Source organism: Mirounga angustirostris, unplaced genomic scaffold, assembly GCF_029215605.1.
Source record: "Mirounga angustirostris isolate CCGP_5_RB_7025 unplaced genomic scaffold, mMirAng1.0.hap1 SCAF_15, whole genome shotgun sequence".
Taxonomy (NCBI): Eukaryota; Metazoa; Chordata; class Mammalia; order Carnivora; family Phocidae; genus Mirounga; species Mirounga angustirostris.
In genome coordinates, this window is record NW_026991723.1 from 6,592,463 (window position 1) to 6,616,505 (window position 24,043).

Sequence of the window (24,043 nt, forward strand, 5' to 3'; positions counted from 1 at the left end):
CTTGTATGAAATGTCCAGAACAGGCAAATTACAGAGGCAGAAAGCAGATTAGTGGTTGCTCAGGCCTGGGGGTTGGGGGGAGCAGGAAGGATAGGGAATACCCGTGAATAGGCAAAGGGTTTCTCTGTGCAGTGGTGAACACATTCTAAAATTATGGTTATTCTGAAACTGGGGTTATGGTCACACAACTGTGGGAATATACCAAAAACCACTGAATTGTACACTTTATTTTTTTTACAGATTTATTTATTTATTTTAGAGAGGGAGAGTGCAAGTGCAGTGCACATGCCTGGGGGGGAGGGACAGAGGAAGACGATCCTGAGCAGACTCCCCCCCAGAGCGCGGAGCCTGATGTGGGGCTCGATCTCACGACCCTGAGCCAAAACCAAGAGTCGGACGCTTAACTGACTGAGCCCCCCGGGCGCCCCTGAATCGTACACTTTAAAAGGGTAAACTGTGTGGTATGTGAATTATATCTCAATACAGCTGTTCAAAATGAATAAATACACGATATTTGTGAAATTCAAAAGTGGTGGGCCCGGCTCCCACCCTCACACAGTATATACCCGAATGAGCGCAAAGCCTACTGCGGTGAATTGCGCACCCCTCCTGTCCCCCCATCCTTCAACCTACAAAGGAAGGAAAGGGGGCGGCACAACTCCTCAGCCGGTCTGGCTGACATGAGCAGCACATCAGGGACGAAGAGAAGAAACAGTAACTCCCGCACAGTGGGTCTGGTGCATGGGGCGCGCTCGCACAAAAGTCCCTCGCTTCTCTGCTCTCTGTTCATCTCCATCTTCAAAGTAACATCCCATCTGGCAACTCTCCTAGGAAAGCTTCCTCGGCCAGCAAGCAGTGTGGTTTCCACGGCGCTCCTGGCTCTGCTCATGGGGTCTAATTAATGCTCTGTAGAGCTGTCTCGCAACTGCCCACGCCCCCTTTGGCAGAGCACCTCCCGGGCAGAGACTGAGTCTGCCGCTGAAACCCATTCTCCCTGCCGGGCGCTCGACCAGCTGCTCAGCCACGAGGCACTGAAGGGAGAGGGGGTTTGACAAGTGACGCCCTCATTCTCAGCAGGGAAGGGAAGCCCGCTCCGGCCGTGCCGGCTTCCCTGTCTTCCTCACCAACTGAAATGCTCCGTTTCGTGCTCTCTGTCCGGGCCCCACCACGTCCCCCCCCCGTCCTAGGAGAGAAAACAAACACATCGAACCCACAGATAAACAGTCGACATCTGCGGGCAGCGCTTCCAGCCGGCAGCAAGGCAGAGCGCCAGCCGCCTCACCCACTTGTCTGTGCTCTGGGGAGAAAACGGCCTGTCCTGTCGCTGCCTGGGGCGCGCTCGGCTCCCAGCGCCGTCCCGGCCAGCTGTGCTGGGAATCGCTGGGCTGGGCTGGAAAACCCAGACGCCCCCGGCAGCTGGCAGAACCCCCGAGGGGCCTCCGGGCGCCCCGAGCTCCTGGAGAAGGATGGAGAAACACAGGCTTGAGTGTGCAGGCCCACACGTTTGCAGCCGCGGGGCGTGTGTAGCCTTTGGAACGGCTAGCCAAAGCAAAGTCGGGTCCACGTTCTACAGGATGTTCTGCCAGCCCCGCTGCCTGTTTGAAGGGGCTAGGGGGAGGTTTCAGAATGTCCTCCGCCCTCCAGCTGGGTCTCCAGAAGCCGAGGAAATAACCACAGACGATGTGAAATCCTAACTGCCTGCTGAAGGAATTCAACAAGTCACATCCACGCTGACCTGCACCCTTCCCCACGCGCAGCTCTGCGTGGCTGCGCCTGTTCCTCCCGGTGCAGGATGCCCGCCCCTCTCTCTCCCCAGCACCACACTGCGGACTCCCGCCTCTTGGACACAAGCACAGAGCCACACGGGAGAGGAGCTGTGGCTCAGTGACAGCTACTCTGCCCCTCGGGGGGCACGGTGACCACCTGCACGGAGTAACGGGCAGCTCTGCAGACCGACCATTTTAGACAACTGGAATTCTTTCTATACGACTCCTGTGTGAAGGATTTGAACTCCTGACTTAGACAACTGTATGGTGAGCCATCGGGCTCCTTGCTCAGCGGGGCTCCATCCCAGGACCCCGGGATCATGACCTGAGCCGAAGGCAGACGCTCAACCGACTGAGCCACCCAGGCGCTCCTGTAGTGAGTTTTCTTGTTATTCAGGAAAAAGTGAGGATTTATTTTCGGAAAAAACAAAACCAAAAACAACAATACTTTTGTAGAAAAATACTTTTCTATGAAAGTCTCCAGTCCATCTGACAAACTTACAGAGACTTCTGGAGCACAGAGATCATTTTTCCTGCGTATTTTCAAAGGGTGGGTTGTTCCCACCACCACTGTTGGTCAAAAGGTGAAGGCCACTGGGCTCATGGGCACCTGCCCACTGAACCCCAACTGCCCGGGACTTTCCAGGCGGCCCACCCCACCCCTTGAACACCACGCCAGGGGGGTGCCAGGATCACAGGAGAGCCCTCTGTCCCGGAACTCCACAGACACAAAACCCGACAGAGGGTCCTGCCTTCTGTTCCACCAAGTCACTTCGCTATTATGGTTACCTGCTTCTCAGGCCTAAGGGGTTGCTCTGGAAGTTGAGGGGAAAGTTTCAGGGGCAGGAAGAGCAACTGTTCAGTGGGACCCCATAGTCATCACACACCAGCTTTTAAAAAATACACGGGTGGTGCTTTTTCTGCCCAACAGTGGCTTTCCTGAAGCCCGCTGACCTCTGTTCCAAGGATGAATGCTCATGGTGAGTCCCCAGCCCAGCTCGGCCGAGGCCCCACATCTCCCCCAGCCTGACTCTCTGCTCCCTGCCGCCTTTGTAAGTGAATTTAACTACTTCTCTCTTTTCATCTGAAAAGTAAGGATGTCCCTGGCTTTTCCCACATGCCAAATACGTTTCTGGGGTACAAACGGCATAACAGAAGGGACGGGGCTTTGCAGGACCTCCAGCACTCCGCAGAGGTAAGGTGGAGCGGGCCGCACTAGCTTGCAGAGAGCAGCTAAGCCACTGAGCCCAAACCGCCGGGTGCTCTCTCATTTGGTCTCACACTGCTGTGCTTCAGACTGGGGGAGCCCACCGCCCCGATCAGTCTGTGTGAACAAGGACGCTGGGCTCTCACTCCCCCCCAAGCACTTCACACGCAGTGGAAAGAGGTCATTTATTAAAGTGAGGGGGAAAAAAAACAAAGTGGCATGGTTTATTTTAGACTTCTAACTAAAGATAGAAGGAGATCATTTTACAATGAGGACTCTCTGAAAAGATGCAGCAGGGCACCCTGCCTGAGGCAGGGAGGTGCCTGGGGCCCAGCGATGTGGATGGAATCCCAGCTCTTACACAAGAGCACAGTGCATCAGGGAAGCAGGGACTCTGGACGAGACTGTCTCCGTCAGAACCCCACTGGCTGACCTGTGTGCCCCCAGGGGACAGGATTCCACCTCTCCAGCCTCAACCCCTTCACCTGTAAAATGGAGCATGAAGAGTACCTACCTGCCTTTATCGCCCCCATAGGGTCATCATGAAAACTACATGAGTTCGCATTTTAAAGCACCTAAAACAACATCTAGACAACAGTAAACACTGTAAGTGTTCATTAGATAAACCTACCCTACAGAATTCTTGGAATCGCAAATCAGACATGTGTGGTGTTTAGTAACATGACTGCAGGAGGTTGGTCATAATGAATACCGATTTAGAGATAGCTGAGCAGACAATTTACAGTGACTTCAGGCTCGAGAACACCCAAAGCAGTTTCCTAGGCCTCCTGGTGTCCAAAGAGACCTTACCGAGAGACTGGACTTCCCAGGCTGAGGGGACGCCCAGGCACAAACCTGCTTCCGGCATGGACTGAGCTCTGTGAGGCATACTGCACGGCTGGAAGGGCTGAGCACCTGACCTCGTTCAAGCCTCACTCCATCTCCACAAACCCACGACTTCAGGACCATTCACCGTCTCTACTGATGAGACAAATGCTCAGGGTGCTCAGTGCCTGGTCCACGGTCTCCCAAGCCCCAGGGCAGAGCCAGACCTGAAATCCAGGTAGGCAGGAGTCTGATACCTGCGCACATGCAGAATGCAGCAGGCTCTGGAGACCGCAGCCTCCAGTGATGAACAATTGCCCAAAATGCTAAGATGCTCATGAATATTCATTTTTCTTGCTGTTCACCCTGCCTTTAAATAAAGTGTATATCCTTCCCTAAATTCTAAAGTTAAGCTTTTTGAGGGGAAGGCAGAACCACTGTCACCAACTATAACCATCTAAAACTCAATAAATTCAACAGAAATAGATTCTACACATACTAGCATGCCATTTAATACTATTCTATTCTACTGAAAAAAAAAATCTCTCTGGCCTTCCTGAAGAATTTCACACATACAGACTTACTTTCTCAAGTAACACAGAACACCACCAACAGGAATCTCCTGAAGTAAGACAGAGGGAAAAGGAAAAGGAAGGAAGAACATTGAGACCCTTATTTTCCAGAAAGGATTTAAAAGCAACACTGCACGAAAAAAACATCCTCCTTAATCCCAGTGCTCTGTAAACAGACATTTGAAAAGCTATTTATAAAAATCAAAATGTGCAAAGTGCCAGAATACATTTCTTTAAACCAAGGAGGGCCTTGCTTCTGGTTTTCGTTAAAAATCAGGTTTCAGAAAACACATTTTTATGACTTTATCTGCTCTTAAAAGTAAGTGTGACAGTTTGATCTCAAAAGCTCTTGAATCTGACTAGGATAAACTGCTCCCCCCCAGTATTATCTTCCTGATTGTGGATTTTGTCCCTTTTCAACCTTAACTGTTCACAAATACGATGTTAACTTCGCTTATCAGGTCCCTCAAGGACACACAGTTCTTCCTGCCTTTGCCCCTTCATTACTTTGGGCCACTGGAGCCTTCCATGAGGAAAATGGGTCCCAATCAGATACAACTTCCAAAAATAAATTCCCTAACCCCCACCCTTGTGCTAGTTTACCAAAAAGAAGGTAGGCTGTCCCCTCCCTGACATGAAGCCCTGGGAGGCACGTAATCCAGAGGACAAATGTCCTGTAAGGCCCAGACCCAAGTCTCAAAACACATAATTTTGCAATGTGTCCAACTCCTCTAAAGCTCCATTCAGAGCAGACCACTTTGTTTTCCCAGGAGACGTTATAATTTTAGGCAAGGTCTCTGGAAGACAGGAGACCGCAATTAATGTTTGGTGAGGAGTGAGTCGAGGAGGACAGGACACAGGGACTTTTAAAAATGCCCAGTCACATCTTGACCATCTCCACAGGGGCTGCTGACATGAAAAGATTATAAAGGCCCTGGAGCCAAACTAAAAAAAAAATCTCCAAAAGAAAAAAAGAAGAAAAAAAAAAACCACTGTGACGGAAAAATAAAAATATACATTCCATTTTTCACATAATGTTCTGCCAAACCCCATGCCCCATGACCGCACACGTTTCTAGACACAGCCTCACGCTACACGAGCAGTCAGGCCTGCGGCTGCCCCAGAGCAGAGGTCAGGAAGGCGCGAGCGCTGCTAACCAGCCGAAGGGGGCCGCGGCGGGCCCAGACTGTCGGCCCTGGCAGCAAACTCTCCACGGGAAGCAAATCTCTGCACTCGGGGTGCTGAGCTCCCAGCCCTGAACCGCTCTCGAATTGCCGGTGTTACAAAGTCTATCTTGGTGTTGTTGATTCCTGGCGTCAGAGTGCCATTTACTCAATTTCCTGTTTCCTGTGCTGTGAAATACTTTACACGAGCTATCGGGAGATAGTGTGGTCCTCACCACCCTCCTGCTTATCAGTCTTCCCCCTCTGTTAACAGAATGTACTCTCTTGCATCTCCTTGTTCCAAAACAATCTCCCACCAGCAATCAAAAAAAAAAAAAAGCCTCCATAAGAATCTCCTCCAGTCTCCTGGTCACCCCAGTCATGGCGGAGCGTGCCCCTCTCCCAATGTGATGGCACCACCATTCTTCAGTTATCACAGTACTGTACCTTTCAGATATACAGCATCGGTACCATGATAACCGAAAAAGGACAGTTCAGTCTCATATCTACCTGAGTATCTCCGCCCACACGAGGCCCACCCAGCCCGCTCCCACCCACAGATGACCAGGTAACGATATGAAGTAGATATGCACACACACACACACACACACACACAGTTGTCGGCTGTTACTATCAATAGGAAATGCTTCTCCTCTGCTGTGTATCATTTAAGTCTTGTTTATCATTAAGTCTTTTTGCCTTTTTGCTCTTTTTGCCTCAGTGGTCAACTTCGGATGACACCCATGGCCTCAAACTCACCTCTCTATTTTCCCCACTAGTCCAGCGGCAGGACTATGAACTTTGCCTCCTCGTTCATCTTTCCAGCCAGCTCACACCCTATCGTCTTGGACAAAAAGATAGTCCTCTTGGCCACAGCAAAGGAAGAGGGGGATTTAAAAAACTAACAACAAAATCCAAGCTATAACAGAACCGGGAGTTTACCTCCAAAATGGAAACAAAATCTAAAGCACAGACAAGAGAACGGCCCAGTATTTGTCACGTAACTCTGATGACCTGGGAACGACAGATGGGAATGGTGAAGCTACAAGAAAGAATGGAAAGCAGGATCCTTGTTAAACAGCAGGTTTAGGATGACAGGCTCTGGCTCTCTATGCATCAGCACAAGCCGGGCTTCACAGAGACGAGCTGTGTGGCACACACCACCTGTGTCGTTCTGGGCCATTGGAAGACTAAACCGGCCAGCGCGGTAAGGCTGAAGGGCAAGGACTCACGTGTAGGGAGACAGCGGTCCGAGCAGGACTTTGGAAACATCCTGCTGTCCAAGGGTCATGAGCAACAGAGCCAGGCTCTGGTTGGTCGAGTCCACACATCCACCCTGTAAACACAAACACCTTAAAGATTAATCGTTGTGCCAACCAGAAAATGGAAAACCAACAAAACAGAGGGAAGGAAAACTGCAGACACCCAGAGGATCAGAACCACGGAAGAGGAGACTACAAAGTGCAAGCAGTAATAAAATAGAGGGCAGGTCTTTGAGGAGTAACCCTTACACCAGCTGACTTTAGGGAGTGAAAGTAACTGTTAATAAAAACAACTGTAATCACGGAGACTATGCGAATGAATAGACACTCAGCTGTATCTAGTGAAAAATGAAACCCTGCCTTTGTAAGGAAAGAAGAGGCAGGACATACAAGCAAAAACCCCTAATCAGCTCTAGGCAATGTACAGTTAATTACCTAGGGCTATGTGAATGCCGCCTCTCTTGTGATCTGTTCTGGAGCTAATCTGACGTGAATTCAGTCACCTTCCACGGGTCTCACCTATGCCCACATTCCGTCACACTCAGATACTGCTGGCCTGTTCCAGGAGCCTCTCAGCTCTCTCCCTGTGTGTGCCTTAGCACTGGGGAACTACTGCGCTCAGCCCGTCCCTCCTCACTGCTTGCTTACGCATTACTCCCCGCCACTTTCCCTTCCTTCTCCTCCACACCAGAACACAGCTGCTTTGGTTGTCTTCCTTCTTTCATTCTTGAACTTCTCCACTGTCCTGCCATTTTGCATCTGCCAATGCATGCATTACAGCTGTTGACATCTGTGCCCTTCAAAGTGTCTTTATTTCTCATCCTACTTCCTGGGAGAACTTGATTTACAATTCAAACTTGCATTGTGCACACAGTGAAAGCAGGATGACCCCGGTCTCTACGTATTTTGTAGGCATCAAGGTGAGACACCCTGTCTCTGAGCGCGGCTCTCCCGGACTGTGATCGGAATGGGTAGCCCCCCACTGCTGCTTCCGTGGCTGCACCTGTCCTCTCGGAGTGTGTGCAGTGTAGGGAGTAAGTCAGTGCTCAGGCGCGGCCACCCGTTCTCTGCTGCTGGACTTCATTTGTGACCATGGAGTCAGAATATAAGGGGGTTTATGCTACAGCTAGCCTTGATGAAAACCCACTGCCCCCCCAAACTACCAGAGATACTATAGGACAGTGTTTATCTCATTTAGCAAACCTTAGGACAAGAAGGGTTACAGCTTATATATTTCCATCTAAAAAGGACAACCTGACCCCTGAGGAAGAGGAGGCCCAACAACACTAACTCTGCCTTACAGAACTTGCCCCCTCTCCTAACTGCCTAAAATTAAACTGTTCTCCATCTCTCCTTCTTATCACTGTGCTGCTCTTCTACCATCCTCACCGCTAGGTTTCCAGTTAGGTGCTAGGGCGACGTTTCGGCGTGATCACTGTTATGTGTGCACGGGACACCACGGAGGGGGTAGTGGAGTCATCCCCAGGGCACAGGCTGCAGTCCTGGTACTGAGTGGCTTCGCTCTCACTGCAGCGATGAGAAAGGAGCAGGAACAGAGACAATTCAGGCGGAGCCAGTGCTATGCATTCGTCGGGGGCTGTGGGCACTGGGGCTGCCAAGGCGGGCAGGGGAGGGCGGTCACCCAGCTGGAACCAGAGGGAGACTCTGGGGACAGGGACCTGAGGTGGCCCCGGAGCAGGAGGATGGGGCAAACAGGACCCAGGGCCAGCAAGGAGCAGCTGAAAAGCGGCTGCACGCTGTGCAGACGGACGAGAAACGGTCGGGAGAAGGGAAAGGACAGACTGAGTCAGGGATTTTCTAATCCGGCCAAGGGTTTTGACTTTATCATGGGAAAGTGAGAAGCTGGAGAAGGTCTCTGAATGCAGGAGTGGAAAGATGAGATCAGTGTCTCAGGGTGAGATCTGAACAGAAGAGATGTTCGAGAGGTGGGTGGGAGGGAGGAGAAGCAGATGGGGCAACAAAAGATGAGCGAGAAAGGCAGTTCCAGGGAGCCTGCCACAGAATCAAGGGGGCTCAGTCACCGAGGAGACACAGATGGAACGAGGGATCAGAGAAGAGGATGAAAACTTTGATAAAAAATAAGTGTACCCTCAAAGGGATGGATTTTTATTACTCATTTAAACCTTGTCACATCACACACCTATAAAAAATGATTCATAGGGTCCCCTGGGTGGCTCAGTCAGTTAAGCATCTGACTCTTGATTTCGGCTCCGGTCATGATCTCAGGGTCGTGAGACCCAGCCGAGCCGAGCCCCCACATCGGGCTCTGCGCTCAGCAGGGAGTCTGCTTGTCCCTCACCTCCCCCTCTCACCCCCTGCTTGCACACACACGCTCACTCTCGAATAAATAAAATCTTAAAAATAATTATTCATAAAAGCATAAAGCACTTTCATCCTTTTAAAACTTAAAGATCCTAGACGTATATACAAAGGATGTTTTCTTAATGATTAAAAACAAAGGCAGAGGGGCACCTGGGTGGCTCAGTTAGTTAAGCGACTGCCTTCGGCTCAGGTCATGATCCTGGAGTCCCGGGATCGAGTCCCGCATCGGGCTCCCTGCTCGGCAGGGAGCCTGCTTCTCCCTCTGACCCTCCCCCCATCATGTGCTCTCTGTCTCTCTCATTCTCTCTGTCTCAAATAAATAAATAAAATCTTTAAAAAAAAAAAAAAAAAAAAAAAACAAAGGCAGAAAACCTGGTCCAGGCATAAGAAAATAGTATAAAATAGAACTTAACTGGAGTGTAAAGAAAAAATAAAATAACCAAATCCAGATTGTATGTCTTCTCTCTTGTGGACTGATGGGCTGGCTGTGCTTTTACCTAGAAGCTTATGATCCACTATTTACGGGGATACAAAATGGGCTCCCACTGGGCTATTCTGTGACTCGATGCTTCCAATGCCCCCAGGTCCGCTGGAAAGAGACAGAACATCCCCCACAGTCAGGAAGAGGGCCTGCCAGCCACCACAGGACCCAGGAAGGGACACCTGCACACGTCAACAGGGGCTGGAGGATGCACGTAAAACACACAGGCTTTCCTCACACAATCCTAGACGACAGACTTCCTGAACTAAGTAACAGGCAGCGCAAGCTCTGGATCATTATTCCCAGCTTCCAGTTACTACCTGTCTTTCAAAAATCAGCGAAATAAAAAAAAAAAAAATCACTAAATTTAGCACCAACCATTGGGCTGATTTAGCATCAAAAGAGCTGAGGCCAGACCCTGACCACACTCTTTTTGGAGGATTTCATCTGACACGGTGCTTCCTTCCTCCACTACTTCCCAGCTGAACGGTGAGTACAGGGACATACAAGGACAGAGACACTTCACTGAAGACATACTTACAGGCTCTCTGTCTTTATCTTAATTAGGTGGACATGAAATAAAGCCATTTAGGACCTGGAAATCCTAATTAAGTATGAAACAGTTCATTCTTACTTGTTCCACCTTGTGACCAATAACATTTTCAAGAATGCTGACTTGGATCAGGGGAGTAGACTGTTTATAAGCTGTTTTCCTTAATGCGGCCTGTATAGGGATCCCATGACCCAGCCATCACCTTACCACAGTTATCAGTGACAGTGGCAAAAGGAAGATGTGAATGAAAAAAAAAATCACCAGTGTACCTGCCCTACTGGTTTTATTTCGCTGGGCTCACATGTGATTTTTGTTGCTTTCCCTGGGAGACTCCAGGAAGGACCCACAGAGAGGTCTAGTAACTGAGAATAAATACACAAATACAGAGATGAAAGGCTCTTGAGCTAGACAGAAAAGACAGTTGACAAACACCGTACACCATCTAGTAGCAAACCACCCAGAGTACAGTTCTCATCGGTGCTCAGTTCAAGAACGTGGGGCCTCGCCTACACAGCAGAGAAGTGAACATCCCTCAAAGCCTGAACTGGACTCTGCATTTCAAGGGCGAAGTTTCAGCTTCCAGATTTGGAACCAAGGTGAAAGACAGTGCAGAAAAACAGAAACCGTGGAGCTGCATTTGTGACTCTCATCTAACCAAACTTATGGGATCTTAAAGAATATTTCCAGGCAGCTTCATCTTATTTTCTCCTGCTGTCATTCTTCCTTCCCTTCCAATTTCTTCCTTGCTTCTTTTAGGTCAGCTCAACTGCCTTTAGGACACAGTAAGTGTGTGTGCACGTGCACGCAGAGAATACTCTGGCAACTGGAAGGACAGGCTGGTCCAGGCAGGTCTGAGCTGTCCCACAGCAGAGCTGCAGAAGCAAAATGGCAACTGGTGAAGTCCTGTCTTTTGCCGCATTCTGATCTTTCCAAGCCCCTACTGTGCGCCGACGCAGGACTGCCTTCCCCAGACAGCATTCTGTGCCACAGCACGCTGCAAAACCTAGCCATCGATACGATTTTCCATCTGAGTTGTCACATACAAATCCAGATCTCCGGCTTCTCTTGAAGGAGCTGAGAACAGCGAGCCCCTGCTCCCCTACAGCAGGGACTCGAGGAGCTGAGAGATGGGCAGTGTGTGCTCTTCACCTGGCCAATCACCACCAAACCGGCTTCATTTTTTAACCCTCTCTCTTTTGTATGACTCTGTTCTAGTTCCTTCCTTTCCCCATTAAACTTACCTGCCCTGTTTCCCAAACCAGTGGGGCTGGATCTCTGTCACCGACTAGCTTACTTAATCCATTCAAGTAGTTAATGCTAAACCGCTGAATGGGTAGGAACAAGTTAACTCCTTGGCTTAAGCCCTTGGAAGGGAAAAAAGTCACTAAGGAATAAAAATGAGAGACAATGATGGCTTTGCTCCCAGACCTGCAGAGACAGAGGACATACCCTATAGATCTCTTCGAGCAGCAGCTTGGCACAGTTCCTGCCGAGGTCCTCCGGAAGCACTGCTGCTCCCTGGCCCTGGGGGTTGGAGGCCAGTTCAGCACTGAGGAAGGTGCCATTGGTGGTCTCGGCAACCAGTGACAACCCAAAGCCAGGAGACCTGGGGATTCAAAGGCACAGACATGAGTAGGGTTCATAAAGTGGGGGGTGGGGGGGTAGGGGGGTTCACATTCACCAGCAAAAGGAAAAGAGAAGACAAACTTCTCTTTGATGGCATTCTCTCTGGCCACAGCAAGCCTTCCTAGAGATCCTACTAGCTTATGCTAGAAATATAAACTTAGTGAGAGCACACAAGGCAGAACCAAGATTACGCTCAAGTTTGCACGGCTTTTCCCGTTGGCCTGCCTTCCTTCCCCCCACTCCAACACTGAGAAAGATCATACTGTGCGAGCCTGTAATGATCAACATATAAAGTAACATGAACAAGGGATACCAGACATTGAGCACCTACTTATGGCCAGTTTGAGCTAGGAGCTTTGACACCACAACTCTGCAGAGTAAACATTACCACCCTCATTTTACAAATGAGAAATTAAGCAACCAGCACCAAGCCCACACAGCTAGAGAGTGACTGAAATGCATTTCAAACACAGGTCTTCCACTCCAAAGCCCATGAAAGTTCTCCACCACAGTACTAGGCCTTCAACCAATCCAGAAAATATCAGTGGCCGGAGGCCACCGATGACAGCTTTCTTCTGAAATACCAGGCTGCTCCCCCGTAATGAAAAGTACCACATGAGCCAGAAAGGGCCTACAGACCTTTGTTTGAAGAACATCCCTCACTCAGAATTCACTTATTTTTTTTTTAAGATTTTATTTATCCATTGACAGAGAGAGAGAGCACAAGCAGGGGGAGCGGCAGGCAGAGGGAGAAGCAGACTCCCTGCTGAGCAAGAAACCCGATGCCTGGACTCGATCCCAGGACCCTGGGATCATGACCTGAGCCGAAGGCAGATGATCGACTGAGCCACCCAGGCGCCCCTCAGAATTCATTTAATCTAACCAGTGAGCTGGCACCGTGTTCTCTCCTGTTGTGTTCCTACCACCAACAGCCAGAAGCTAACACCAGCTGACTCACTCACTCATGCATCCAACAAACATTTGGGGAAAAGCTGCTTCCATGGCCAGGACACCAAGCACACGGTAAACACAGGAGTTCCTGCTCTCACAGAGCTCAGTGACAACCGGTTTGGCACAAAATAAAATCAGTCCACGAACAATAACAACAGCACCTCTCCATAAAATTTCCAAGTTTGACATCACAGACATCTACTTTGCCCAGTGCCTTTTAAAAAAATATGTATTCCCAGCAGTATATTCGACATGCAATCACTACACGTGTCCCCTTTAACACAATTCAACATCCATGTTCCTAAAGCACTCTGTGTCCAGCACAAAACTAGCCAAAACATCTGTTTCAGAAAAACTACCCAGCCAAGGGTTAAGGACACCTGCCAAGGGAAGGGGGCGAGTGAGAACAAAGGTTCTGGAGCGCTCCGAGTCGTGCTTTACCGCCTAACGCCGTGCCGCCCAGCCATCCCACCACGCGGCAACCTCGAGCTGCCTTCGAGTCACCTGACCAGAAGGAAGGAGGGCATCCAGCTCAGTGGTACCGGAGGCGCCATGCAAACATGGAGAGTAGGAAACAGAGGGAGGCAGAACCAGGAGGCAAGCTGCCCTCACTGCTTTCACCTGCTCGCTCACAGTTCCCAAGAACTTCCGAATTTTTCCATCCATGTGAAATCTGAGGTGTGTGTAGTTGTTATTACAATAAGCTTTGTATTTAATCAAGACTGTTCCATATAACACTGTATTTGCTTTAGGAAAAACACAAGAACACACGAAGCCATGTGTGCATTACGCGAATTTTCTCCCTCCAATCTGGGGTGTGTGTGTGTTGTCTGGCCTGTTTCAAGTTATGATGACAAAGCAGCTGGTCACCGGGTGACCTCACTGAAGACCTGCCTTAGTAATTTGCAAGTGACAGTCTCCAAAACTTCCCAACTGGTGGGCGCCGGGGTGGTTCAGTCGGTTAAGTGTCTGCCTTCAGCTCAGCTCATGATCCCGGGGTGCTGGGATCGAGGCCCACATTGGACCCCTGCTCAGCGGGGGACTCTGCTTCTCCCTCTGCCCCTCCCCCCTGCTCGTGCTCTCTCTCCACTCTCTCTCTCTCTCTCAAAAAAATAAGTAAATAAATAAAATCTTTAAAAAAAAATTCCCAATTGGTAAAGGACTAGATTTTTTTGAAAGTCCTGACTGTGAGAGCTTTTTTTTTTTTTTTAAAGATTTTATTTATTTATTGGGGGGTGAGGGGAGGGGGAGAAGAAGAGGGAGAGGGACAAGCAGACTCTGCATTGAGCATGGAGCCTGACACGGGGCTCAATCTCACCACCCTGAGATCATGACCTGAGCTGAAATCAAGAGTCAGACGCTCAACCGACTAAGTCACCCAGGCGCCCCCTGACTGTGAGGATCAAAACGGGACAACAGACAACTGTGCATACCGGTCAGAGTGCGGACACAGGCCACCCCAGAGCTGCCGCTCCCCACAGTTCTAGGCCATGGCCACAACACACACTCTCAGTCTCAGAGTTCAATAAACCTCATTACATGGATACCCCACCGAGTCAGAAGAGGAAAATGCCCACTATGACTTCACCATTTCCTAACAGAGAAGGAAGAGCACCATTTGTCCTCTGTAACTTGAGATTTAGAAAACACAAACCTAACATCATGCATTGCTTTCACGTGTAATTTTTTTTTTTAAGTGGGGCTTGGAGTTGATGACCCACAAATCTCCATCACGCCCACGTCCTGATGCACGTATGAGCTTCCTACTCACCCTCAGCAGGATAGGACTGGACCACACGCCGGGGTCAGCTGAGTCGATGGCATTAGGAAAAGCTGCACCATCGTGGGGGCAGCATGGCCTTCAGGCCTCCTCTGCTTCATCCCTAGACACCCTCGTGGAGCCAGGGGCCAGACAAAGGTGGCACAATGGAGACCAGGCCACCCAGACAGCTGCTGCTGCGGCTACCTATCCCCCCATGGCTCTGTGATCCCCTCCCCCCAGAGAAGGGCCAAGAAGGGGAGAGAAAGGGCGGGGAGTGAGGAGCAGCGTTAGCATTTCTGCAGGACCTACTATGTGCCAGCCACTGCCTTAGTGGCTTACCTATGTGGTCTTTCAACGTGGACAGTAACCCAACGATGCCGGCATTATGACTCCCATCACATGAACAAGGAAAACGCTGGCGATACCTGAGCAGTGCACCAAAGATTTGGGACCATCACTGACCTTTCCAAACCCAGAGAAAGGGCCAGCCCGGCACACAAATCCTTTCCCAACTGTATCCTCTGACACCCCCACCCCCGTTGCTGAAATCACCTTCGTCTGTCCCATGGACCTTGTCAAGGTCAGAAATGCCGTAACACACTCAGCCCTCCTGTGCTCTCTCTCCTTCTTTGGCTGAAGTCAAAGGAAAGCTCAGACAGAAGGGCTATGAGAGAGGAGGGGCTGTGCTACTACTTAGCAAAAAAATGATTTCTGAACCTACAACAGTCAATCTCTGACATTCTTATTTTTAGGAGACACGACCTGCAAGCTTCAGACTGTAAGCACTGAAATGATTCAGCAAAAACAAAAACAAACACAGAAAACTCACACACAAGTAAATTTGGCAAAACATTCACTGTTAACTACAAGTAGTAGGAACACACAGGTGTTCACTGTGCTAGCCTTTCAACTTTTCTGTATATTTAACATTTTCATAATAAAAAAATTAGTTTTTAATTGCTTCCCTAACTTACTGGTTGCTAAATATACAAGCAAAGCCTAAAACAAGTATTTTCATTACACAGATCATCATTAACTTTTTATTTTCTAAAGTGAGGTTTTCCACAAAGGCTTTCCCTAAACCCAAGTCAAATCTGCAGTAACAACTTCCTTTGGCTCTAGGGGTGCTGTTCCCCCTGATGGAGGGAGAAACCAACTGGCACAGACCAACAAAGGGTATTTTCCCCTAAACTGTTATTTACTCAGGGTGGAAGAACTTGTTTGCTGTAATTTTTTGTGGGAACAAATGGGATTTAAAGCTGGAAGCACCGTTTATTTTTTTTTTTTTAATTTTTTTATTCTTATGTTAATCCCCTTACATTACAACATTAGTTTTAGATGAAGTGTTCCATGATTCATTGTTTGTGCACAACACCCAGTGCTCCATGCAGAATGTGCCCTCCTAAATACCCACCACCAGGCTAACCCATCCTCCCACCCCCCTCCCCTCTAGAACCCTGTTTGTTTTTCAGAGTCCATCGTCTCTCATGGTTCGTCTACCCCTCCGATTTCCCCCGCTTCATTCTTCCCCTCCTGTGGAAGCACCGTTTATTAATAGCTGGGTTTTAACTCCCCCAGGCCAGGGTCTGGACCCCTCATCCCCAGCTCCGGCCACTATGATGCTTCCCACGTGATAGGTGCTCAGAAGATGCCCGCTGGTGACAACAGCAGTAAGTCGGGAGGAAATTAATTCTGAAATCACTCTTCCTCTGGCTGCCGACACAGAGCTGGCAGCTTCCACTGTAATCGGGACAGGAGTGCGAAAAGGCTGGGTTAGCTGCAGAAATAAGCTTTAAAAATGCACAGACACTTACTTCCCAGAGCTGACTCCTTTCATGTGGTCTGTGTAAATATAGATATCGGGTATAAACTTGTTGAGGATGCTCCTTGCAGAATCCACGATCCGGTTGGCCATCTGCGGTGATACGCGCACGGAGTACCTGCAATCCACGGTTAAGGGTGCCATTCTGCTTGGACTCCACACAGAGAAAGGTCTGTTATAAAGCTAGCGGCTATTTGTGGAACTGTAATAAAATGCCATTCTAATGCCATTCTATTTTCCAACTGTATTTAATTGCTTAACTTTGTCGTAATACCTTAAGTCGATTTTTAGATCATTATTTTTATTTATTACTGTATTACTATATAGTTTTTATATTATTGTTATAAAACAATCACAATGAAAAACACACAGATGTAGAGAGTTGGAAAGTATAAAATAAGAGTTCCCAACCCTGCTCTAGAGTTCCTACCCAATGCCCCTCCCCTCTCCGAGATATGGTTCAACTCAATTTCGGAACAAAAGGAGACAACGGCCTGCCTGTCTGGCATGAGCCAGGCTCCCTTTGAAGTGTTCTCCGACCCTCCCCACTGCTGGAACCAATGAGTCTTTCCCTTGCAAACCTAAGGCCAGAACAGACACACCACACTGGGGCTCACCTGGGCCAGTCCCAATCCACCCCTGGTCTGTTCACAGGAAAAGCAGAAAAAGATTAGTGAAAGAGAGTACAGTAGCTGTTCATAAAGATCTTAATAGGTTTGTTGCAACTCACAGAGCTTATTTTCAATTATTTGTCATTTACTCCATTTGTGGATAATACAGGCTCCTCACAACTGCTACCTTAAATAAAAGTATTGATAATTAGCATGTTTACACCACAGCACCCCCAGAAAGAAAAGGAGGAAGATAAAAGCAACTCAAATGAAAAGACTGGTGTTTTGTTTTGTTTTAATTTTTTGAGAGAGAGAGAGCGCACATGGCAGGGGTTGGGGGGGCAGAGGGAGAGGCAGAGAGAGAATCTTAAGCAGGTTCCATGCCTAGTATGGAGCCCAATGTAGGGCTCAATCGCACAATGCTGAGATCATGACCTGAGCTGAAATCAAGAGTTGGATGCTGAACTGACTGAGCCACCCAGGGGCCCTGAAAAGGCTGATATTTAAGGAAACAGAAACAATTACCTAAAATTAGACTTTATTATAGAGACTGGCTCTCCCCAATGCCACGAATCCAAAAATAAGTAAGTATGGAGCACTTTCGATGTGCAACGTTCAGTCAAGAGGTGGCTACATACGTGGGACAAGGGGTTAAAGAAAGAGAGAAGTAACAACATGTGATCTTCCCATTACCCTGACACAAACCCCACATGGCAAGTCCAACAGGGAAAACAAGGTGTGTGGTCTGCCTATTCCAACCCAACTGTGCAAAAATTACCATCAATGACAAATTCAATTTTCATTTGAGCTGCAGAAATGAAATGCTCAGAGACTGCAAAGACCTTGGCTGGCATTTAGCTCCCCTCTCTGATCCATCCTGCACCCTCCACTGAAAGATCAATCTTCCTCATGCTAGTGAGAATCCGCAGTTCCCTTAGTCTGGACCCTCCCAGACCTCACGGTCAGTCTGTCTGCTCAGTGTCCGTCCCCCCACCCCGACACCATTACCCCCACCACTCACCCAACTGTTCAAATTCTCCAACCTGAACCGCCTTCCTTCATTTTTCCTTCCTTCTCCCCCACACCCTCCAGCCAGAACCAGACCGTGATCTTCACTTGACCTTACCGTACATCTCCCTTCATCTACACATGTCCTTGCCCATCAACCAAGACCATGCCTTCCATAAGAAGAGGGGCTCTGCTTCCGTATGGAGCAGAGCTCTCTGATGACTCTCATACCCTACTTTTGTACTCAGCAATACTCAATAAATATTTGACTTGACTCAAAGAACAAACCTGAAGTGAGGAAAGAGCAAAGAGGGATTTTTCAATACACACACAAGGCCCCGTTACATCACCACCTCTCTGTCCAGAGTGTACTTTTGGCCACAGGCAGCTTAGACAAACAATCCTGGGTCTCACACCCTTTGGACTGGGTGGGTGCTGTCCTTCTGAGCCTGATGCTGCCCACTCTCCTAAGGAGAGCACAGATGTCACCATCCTGACATATAATCCCACAGCATCCATGGCTCCCAAAATTCTTTCAGGTACATTAGCAATTGATCTTATGCTCACAGTGACCCCATGAGCCACAGCCATGGATTCCTACTTCCAGGGCTTAAACTGAGGACAACCAGGTCACAGAAGTGAGATACAAAATTGAACAGATCTGACTTCATAAAGACAACCTCCTCCCTCCAACCCCCACAGACATGTGGAAACCGGGTGAGGAACTGTACCAACTCAGGGCCAGTGGAGTCCTATACCAGAATCCTGGCAGTGGAGATGGACAAGGTGGCTATATGCCAGAGTCACCATGGAACCATCCGGCTTGGTGTGAAGGACCTACCAAGGAATGGCTAAGAGTTCTAGAATCAGACCATCTGTACTCAAGTGCCAGCTCCAGCAAACTGCATCATTCTGGGTCTGGTGTGTGTCCACCTCCTCATCAGTAAGAGAAGAATAATCACAACATTCTCCTCCCAAGGTTTGGAAGCTCAAATGAAATAATGCATGTAAAGTGCTTAGTGGTGCCTGGTGTGAGGTAAGAGCCCAATGAACGCCGGCTATTGCTTTTCTTGCAGTTAGTCCAAGATTCAAACCCCAAAGCAGAGGTTCCTATCCTTTCAGAAATCAGAGACCCCTCTGGGAATCTGATGAAAGCTATGCACATGTCATTTTGCAGACAATTTCAGGGGACTGTGAATCTCCTGAAGCCCTTATATGAATACCATATTAGGAACTCATATCCAAGAGAGACAATTTCACAGCTACAGGCCATATGGAACTCCTACCCTTATCCCTCCCTGGTGTCCCAGGTCAGAGAAAGTACACACAAGTGAGCAAAAGTGTGTGTGTGTGTGTGTGTGTGTGTGTAGAGACAAAGAGGCTGATTCTCTAAGTACCTGCCCTACAATCAGAGAAAGGAAACCAGTTTGTCCTACAAATTCCAGCTCACTCCCATCTTCTGTCTCTACCCCAGCTTCTTCATTTGACTCTTATGTACCAGATCATGAGCTTCTGGGATAGTGCCACAAACTGAAAAGAGAGTGCTCCCTTCTCCCCACCCCCCTCCTCAGGCAGGGGGAGAATGAGAGTGGGTGGCATTAAATAAAAGGTAACCACACTGTCCAGTCACTGCTGCTGGCAGGAACCAACACCGGCTCCCTCCCACGCCCTGGACAGCCGGTCCAAGAGGGAAAAGATGCGCTCTGGGGGGTAACTCAGTTAAAGCCACAACCACCCACAAGAGCAGGGCCAGTTCTCCTGACCCAAGCCCTCCTATGGGGAACGCAACCTCCAAGCTCAGACCAACAGTTAACCAGACTTGCAAGTAAAAAAAACCTATAAAACCAGCTAAAGCTTTTTTCCAAAGCAGCTCTTTTTTCCCAGGCCCCAAAACTGGCCAAGAAGGTGATCTCAGTTCAAACCCACATTCCACTGAGGTGTTTGTGAAAGGGGCAGCTCTGGAGACCAGCAGCTGGAATGTCTGGTTTGCAGACAAGAATCTGAGCAAGGCCACTTGTATCTACTTTCCTGGGGAATTGGGAGGAAGACTCTGCAGGTCTGATGTGTCAGGAAGATTCAGGTGTCCGAGCCCCAGCCCCAAGCAAGGGGCTCTCCAGTGTCTTCCTGGCACTGGTTCTATACCGGGAAGGCTTAAAGAACACCAGAGGGAGAAGCCACGGAGGAACAAAGTTACACCCCAGTGCGTGGGGCTCTTTTGTGTCCTCCTCTGTGCGACCCCCAAGGCTTCTCCATTTCTCAGCGTCCTCATCGAAGGCTAATTCATGAGGCTTTTGCACACCCAGTACTCCTAGTACCGTGGGACCCCAGGAGGCAGTCTCTGTGAAACCTACATAGTTACCACAAGACTGTGTCAAAACAAACAGCACACTCTGGAAATCACATTTCCAGACTACAGGGAATGGATTCCAAGCAGAGTTCACCACCACGCTAGAGCTATTAAAGGGAACAAATCTCAAATGAGTAAAAACAAACTCAGTCCAGAGCGTGCATAGGATTTTGCGTGCAAGGCCGTCAACTGCATGTTCAGCAACAGAGGAAAATGGAAAGCAAGTCAATGACCACCAGCAGGGTTTCATCCTGGCTTCTTTATATGGTAAAATACAGTGCGCCTGTTAGCGAGAATGAGATTGAGTAAGTGCCAAGGGTCAAGTAGAAAAGGCATATTTGGTTAAAAAGAAAAAAAGAAAAAAAAAACCCTACCTACTTGCATTTCCATTTCTCTATGGAGAACATCACCTTAGAAAGTCAGTTTAACCACATGCGTCAATCTGGGGTCTCCCAGGACAGGAACTGTATCTCCCCCCGCTGCCCACTCTCTCATTTTTACCGGGGAATGGCCCTGAGACACACCCCAGGAGAGCCGAGCAGAGAGAACAGGCCGCCGTCCAGGGAAGCTCTGTTTTACATTCCTCTTATCTTGAGGATTTCTACAAACTTCAGGCAGCACCCTTTTATCTCAACAACGGCTTTCTGTGCCTGTGGCTGTGCCGACCACCCTATTCCCCTCACCACTCACTGTTCAAGCTCATCAAGGCCCCTCCATACTTCTCCTCCAAGTAGGACCACCCCAAAACCTCCTGAGAAACACAAAACTTGACTTTTTAGCACCTAACCCACCCCTGAGAAGCACACACCCTGATCTACCCCCTTTGTCAAAGTCCCACCAGGAAAGCCATCACCCAACCCCAACCAGCCCCCTGGCCTCCAACGCCTGCCCTCCCCCAGATCGGCACCCAGAATTTTACTACTTTTAATATCTGAAACCCCAAAATACAATTCCCCCAACACAAGTTCTTGTTCGTCTGCCCAGCACACATACCTACTGCCACTCCATCTTTAGAGCTATTTACATTCAATCTTTGAATCTGGTAAGCGTTCCAATCCCTTGACCAGATGTCCCTCTACCCATCCTACTGCACCAGTCACTCTCTGCCACCGTACCCAGCCCCGGATGAAACTGACCCTCTGGCCTTCCCGTCCCCTCCCTCTGGGCTGCCAACTGCTGCCGGACGTGGCCACATGGCCACCCAGCCGACACAATGATAAAATCTCATCTTCAGCTGAGCCCTTTACTGCTGTCCCCCAGCCTTGGTCTTCCCTTCAGCTGCTATGCCCCACTGTGACAGCACACTTTTACACCTGTCACACGGTCTTATCATCCTTCCGCTAATGCCCTTATCCATGATCCCCTCCTAACTCTTGAAAAATGAGAACTGCTCCCAACCCCCTTCCGATCACCTCCAGGTGGCTCAATCTAGAGCCATCTCCGACCCACACCCTCCCAAATAATAATAAAAACAATACTAGCTGCGACGCACCAAACGCTTCCTCACACAACAGCCAGGTGCCTCGCCCTCTACATCTACTACCTTGTCCAACCTTCGCTGCAGCCCCACACCGCGGTTTTAATGCGCCCGGTTAGAAGGGAGTCAACCAAGGCGTGGGGCCGAAATCCTGCCATCCATGGGCAGCAAGGCCAGAGTCGGAACCCACACCTGAACCCAGCACCTTGTTAGTGTTACCCCGCTTCCTCAGCGTCCCCCCCTCCTAGAGGTCTACTCTACTCAGACAACGGAAGTACTCCCATCACCACCATCACCATCAACCTTCTCTTTAAGAAGGGAGGGGATCTTCTCAACTCTCTCCCTGTGGCAAGTTCCCACCTTTCCTTCCTCCTGCTTCTCTTTCCTGTCAAGATTCTCTTTTTTTTTTTTTAAAGATTTTATTTATTTATTTATTTGAGAGAGAGAATGACAGAGAGAGAGAGAGAGCACATGAGAGGGAGGAGGGTCAGAGGGAAAAGCAGACCCCCTGCCAAGCAGGGAGCCCAATGCGGGACTCGATCCCGGGACTCCAGGATCATGACCTGAGCCGAAGGCAGTCGCTCAACCAACTGAGCCACGCAGGCGCCCCATCCTGTCAAGATTCTTCAGAGCAGCCCCCACATTGCACCATTTCCCCAGAACTGGTCGTCAGGGCTGGCTCCTCCTCTTTGGAAGGAGCTCCTCCCCAGCCGTGTGCTGCCCAGAATGTCCTCCATCCTAACGCTGACTCCTCTGGGCTCCTCAGGGCTTCTAAGAAGCTACGTTTTCTTAGGTGCCTGGGTGGCTCAGATGGTTAAGAAGCTACGTTTTCTTTATTCTCCTCTCAACTGCCTGACTCTCCCTAGTCCCCCTTCCTGGGAGCATTTTGCTTTTGCTTTCAAGTCTTCGTGATGTCTCAGGGATCCACCTGCCTCTCTCCGCATTCTACATGATAGCTGACTCCAAGTCACCCACTTCTGGCTCTCACCTCACCCCCAAGTTACAGATGTACATTTCTAATTTCCTTTCTAGACCTATCTCCCTGTAACCATTGTGAAGGGCTCTCAAACCCAAGAGGAAGAAAACTGAAGTATCACCAATGCCCCCACCCCACCTTACACTGCCCCAAACATGTAGCTACTATCAGAATGTACATCTCTCTCCAGGTGCCAGGGCACACAGCAGAATCATCCTCAAGGACTCCTTATCCCTCTATCACAGAGCCAGGTGGGGACGGCTTCCCACGCATGCTGCCCCCAAGCTCTCTGTAAACTTGCAGCCCTCACCTGTGCTCCAGCCACTACCCTCACCATCCTCTTCGGGCAAAATGACTCCCTAGTATCTTTGCCTCTAAGTGGTCACCATTAGGTACAAGGTACACTTGTACCTTCCAAAGTTTCTACAATGAGCCAAGCGCAGCCGGAAGTTCTTTCAGCACCACCGACGTTATCCTCTTACTATGGAAATTCTCTCTCTAGAAAATTACAGACTTCGGAATGAAAGCCAACTGGTCAGCATGGCCTTCAATCTTCACTGGCTCCGGCCCTATCTTTCACATCCCATCTTCTACTACCGAACACCGGTGACAGACCTGCCCTCAGGCCACACCGCACGGCCTGCCACTCCCAGAACCAGGGTGCACCACTGCGTGCGCAGAAGCCCACACGCCTGCCTGAAGCACCCCTTCCTTGCTCCACTTCACAGGCCTCTGTTCCTCAAGGCTCAATCCAAATGCCCTCCCTTCTGCTAAGAAAAAGCAGAGGTTCAAAGACTGGGCTGCAATAAGACAGGGCTCAAATCCCAGCCCTGCCATTATGAACAGTGTGATGTGGATGCAAATTCCTTCAGCCTGTGAAGCCTCGGTTTTTCCATCTGCAAAACAGAATGCAAGTAAACTCAGAGTCACTTGGGCTTAAAAATAAAGAATATAAAATGTAGATGGATTAAACTCCACAATCAAAAGAAACAAAAGTGGCTGAATGGGTAAAATAAAATTCAACTATATGCTGTCTATAAAAGACTCACTTTAGATATAAGGACATATATAAGCTGAAAGTGAACATATTCCATGCAAATGGGAACCAAAAGAGAGTAGGACTGCCTAAACTTCCATCACACAAAACAGACTAAGTCCAAAAAGACTTTAAAGTCACAGGAGACAAAGACGTTAATTATACAATGATAAAAGGGTCAATTCAACAGAAAGATATAACAACTATAAACATATAAGCACTCAACATCAGATCACCTAAATATATAAAGCAAAC

At 49.0% G+C, this 24,043-nt stretch overlaps 1 protein-coding gene across 4 annotated transcripts in view; it reads right to left on the bottom strand.

The window, feature by feature from the left end:
- The window catches only part of RCL1 (RNA terminal phosphate cyclase like 1), a 90,855-nt gene that overhangs the window by 31,064 nt on the left and 35,748 nt on the right, over positions 1-24,043 (bottom strand). For 3 of the 4 annotated variants that reach the window (XM_045882166.3, XM_045882165.3, XM_064578912.1), the window contains exons 6-8: positions 16,326-16,451; positions 11,622-11,778; positions 6,766-6,869 (exon numbers count right to left, since the gene is read on the bottom strand). In XM_045882166.3, coding sequence (XP_045738122.1) covers positions 6,766-6,869; positions 11,622-11,778; positions 16,326-16,451 — 387 coding nt within the window. Of the gene's footprint in view, positions 1-6,765; positions 6,870-11,621; positions 11,779-16,325; positions 16,452-18,675; positions 23,649-24,043 lie in introns of those variants that run through there. The other variant, XM_064578913.1, reaches the window with a different exon arrangement.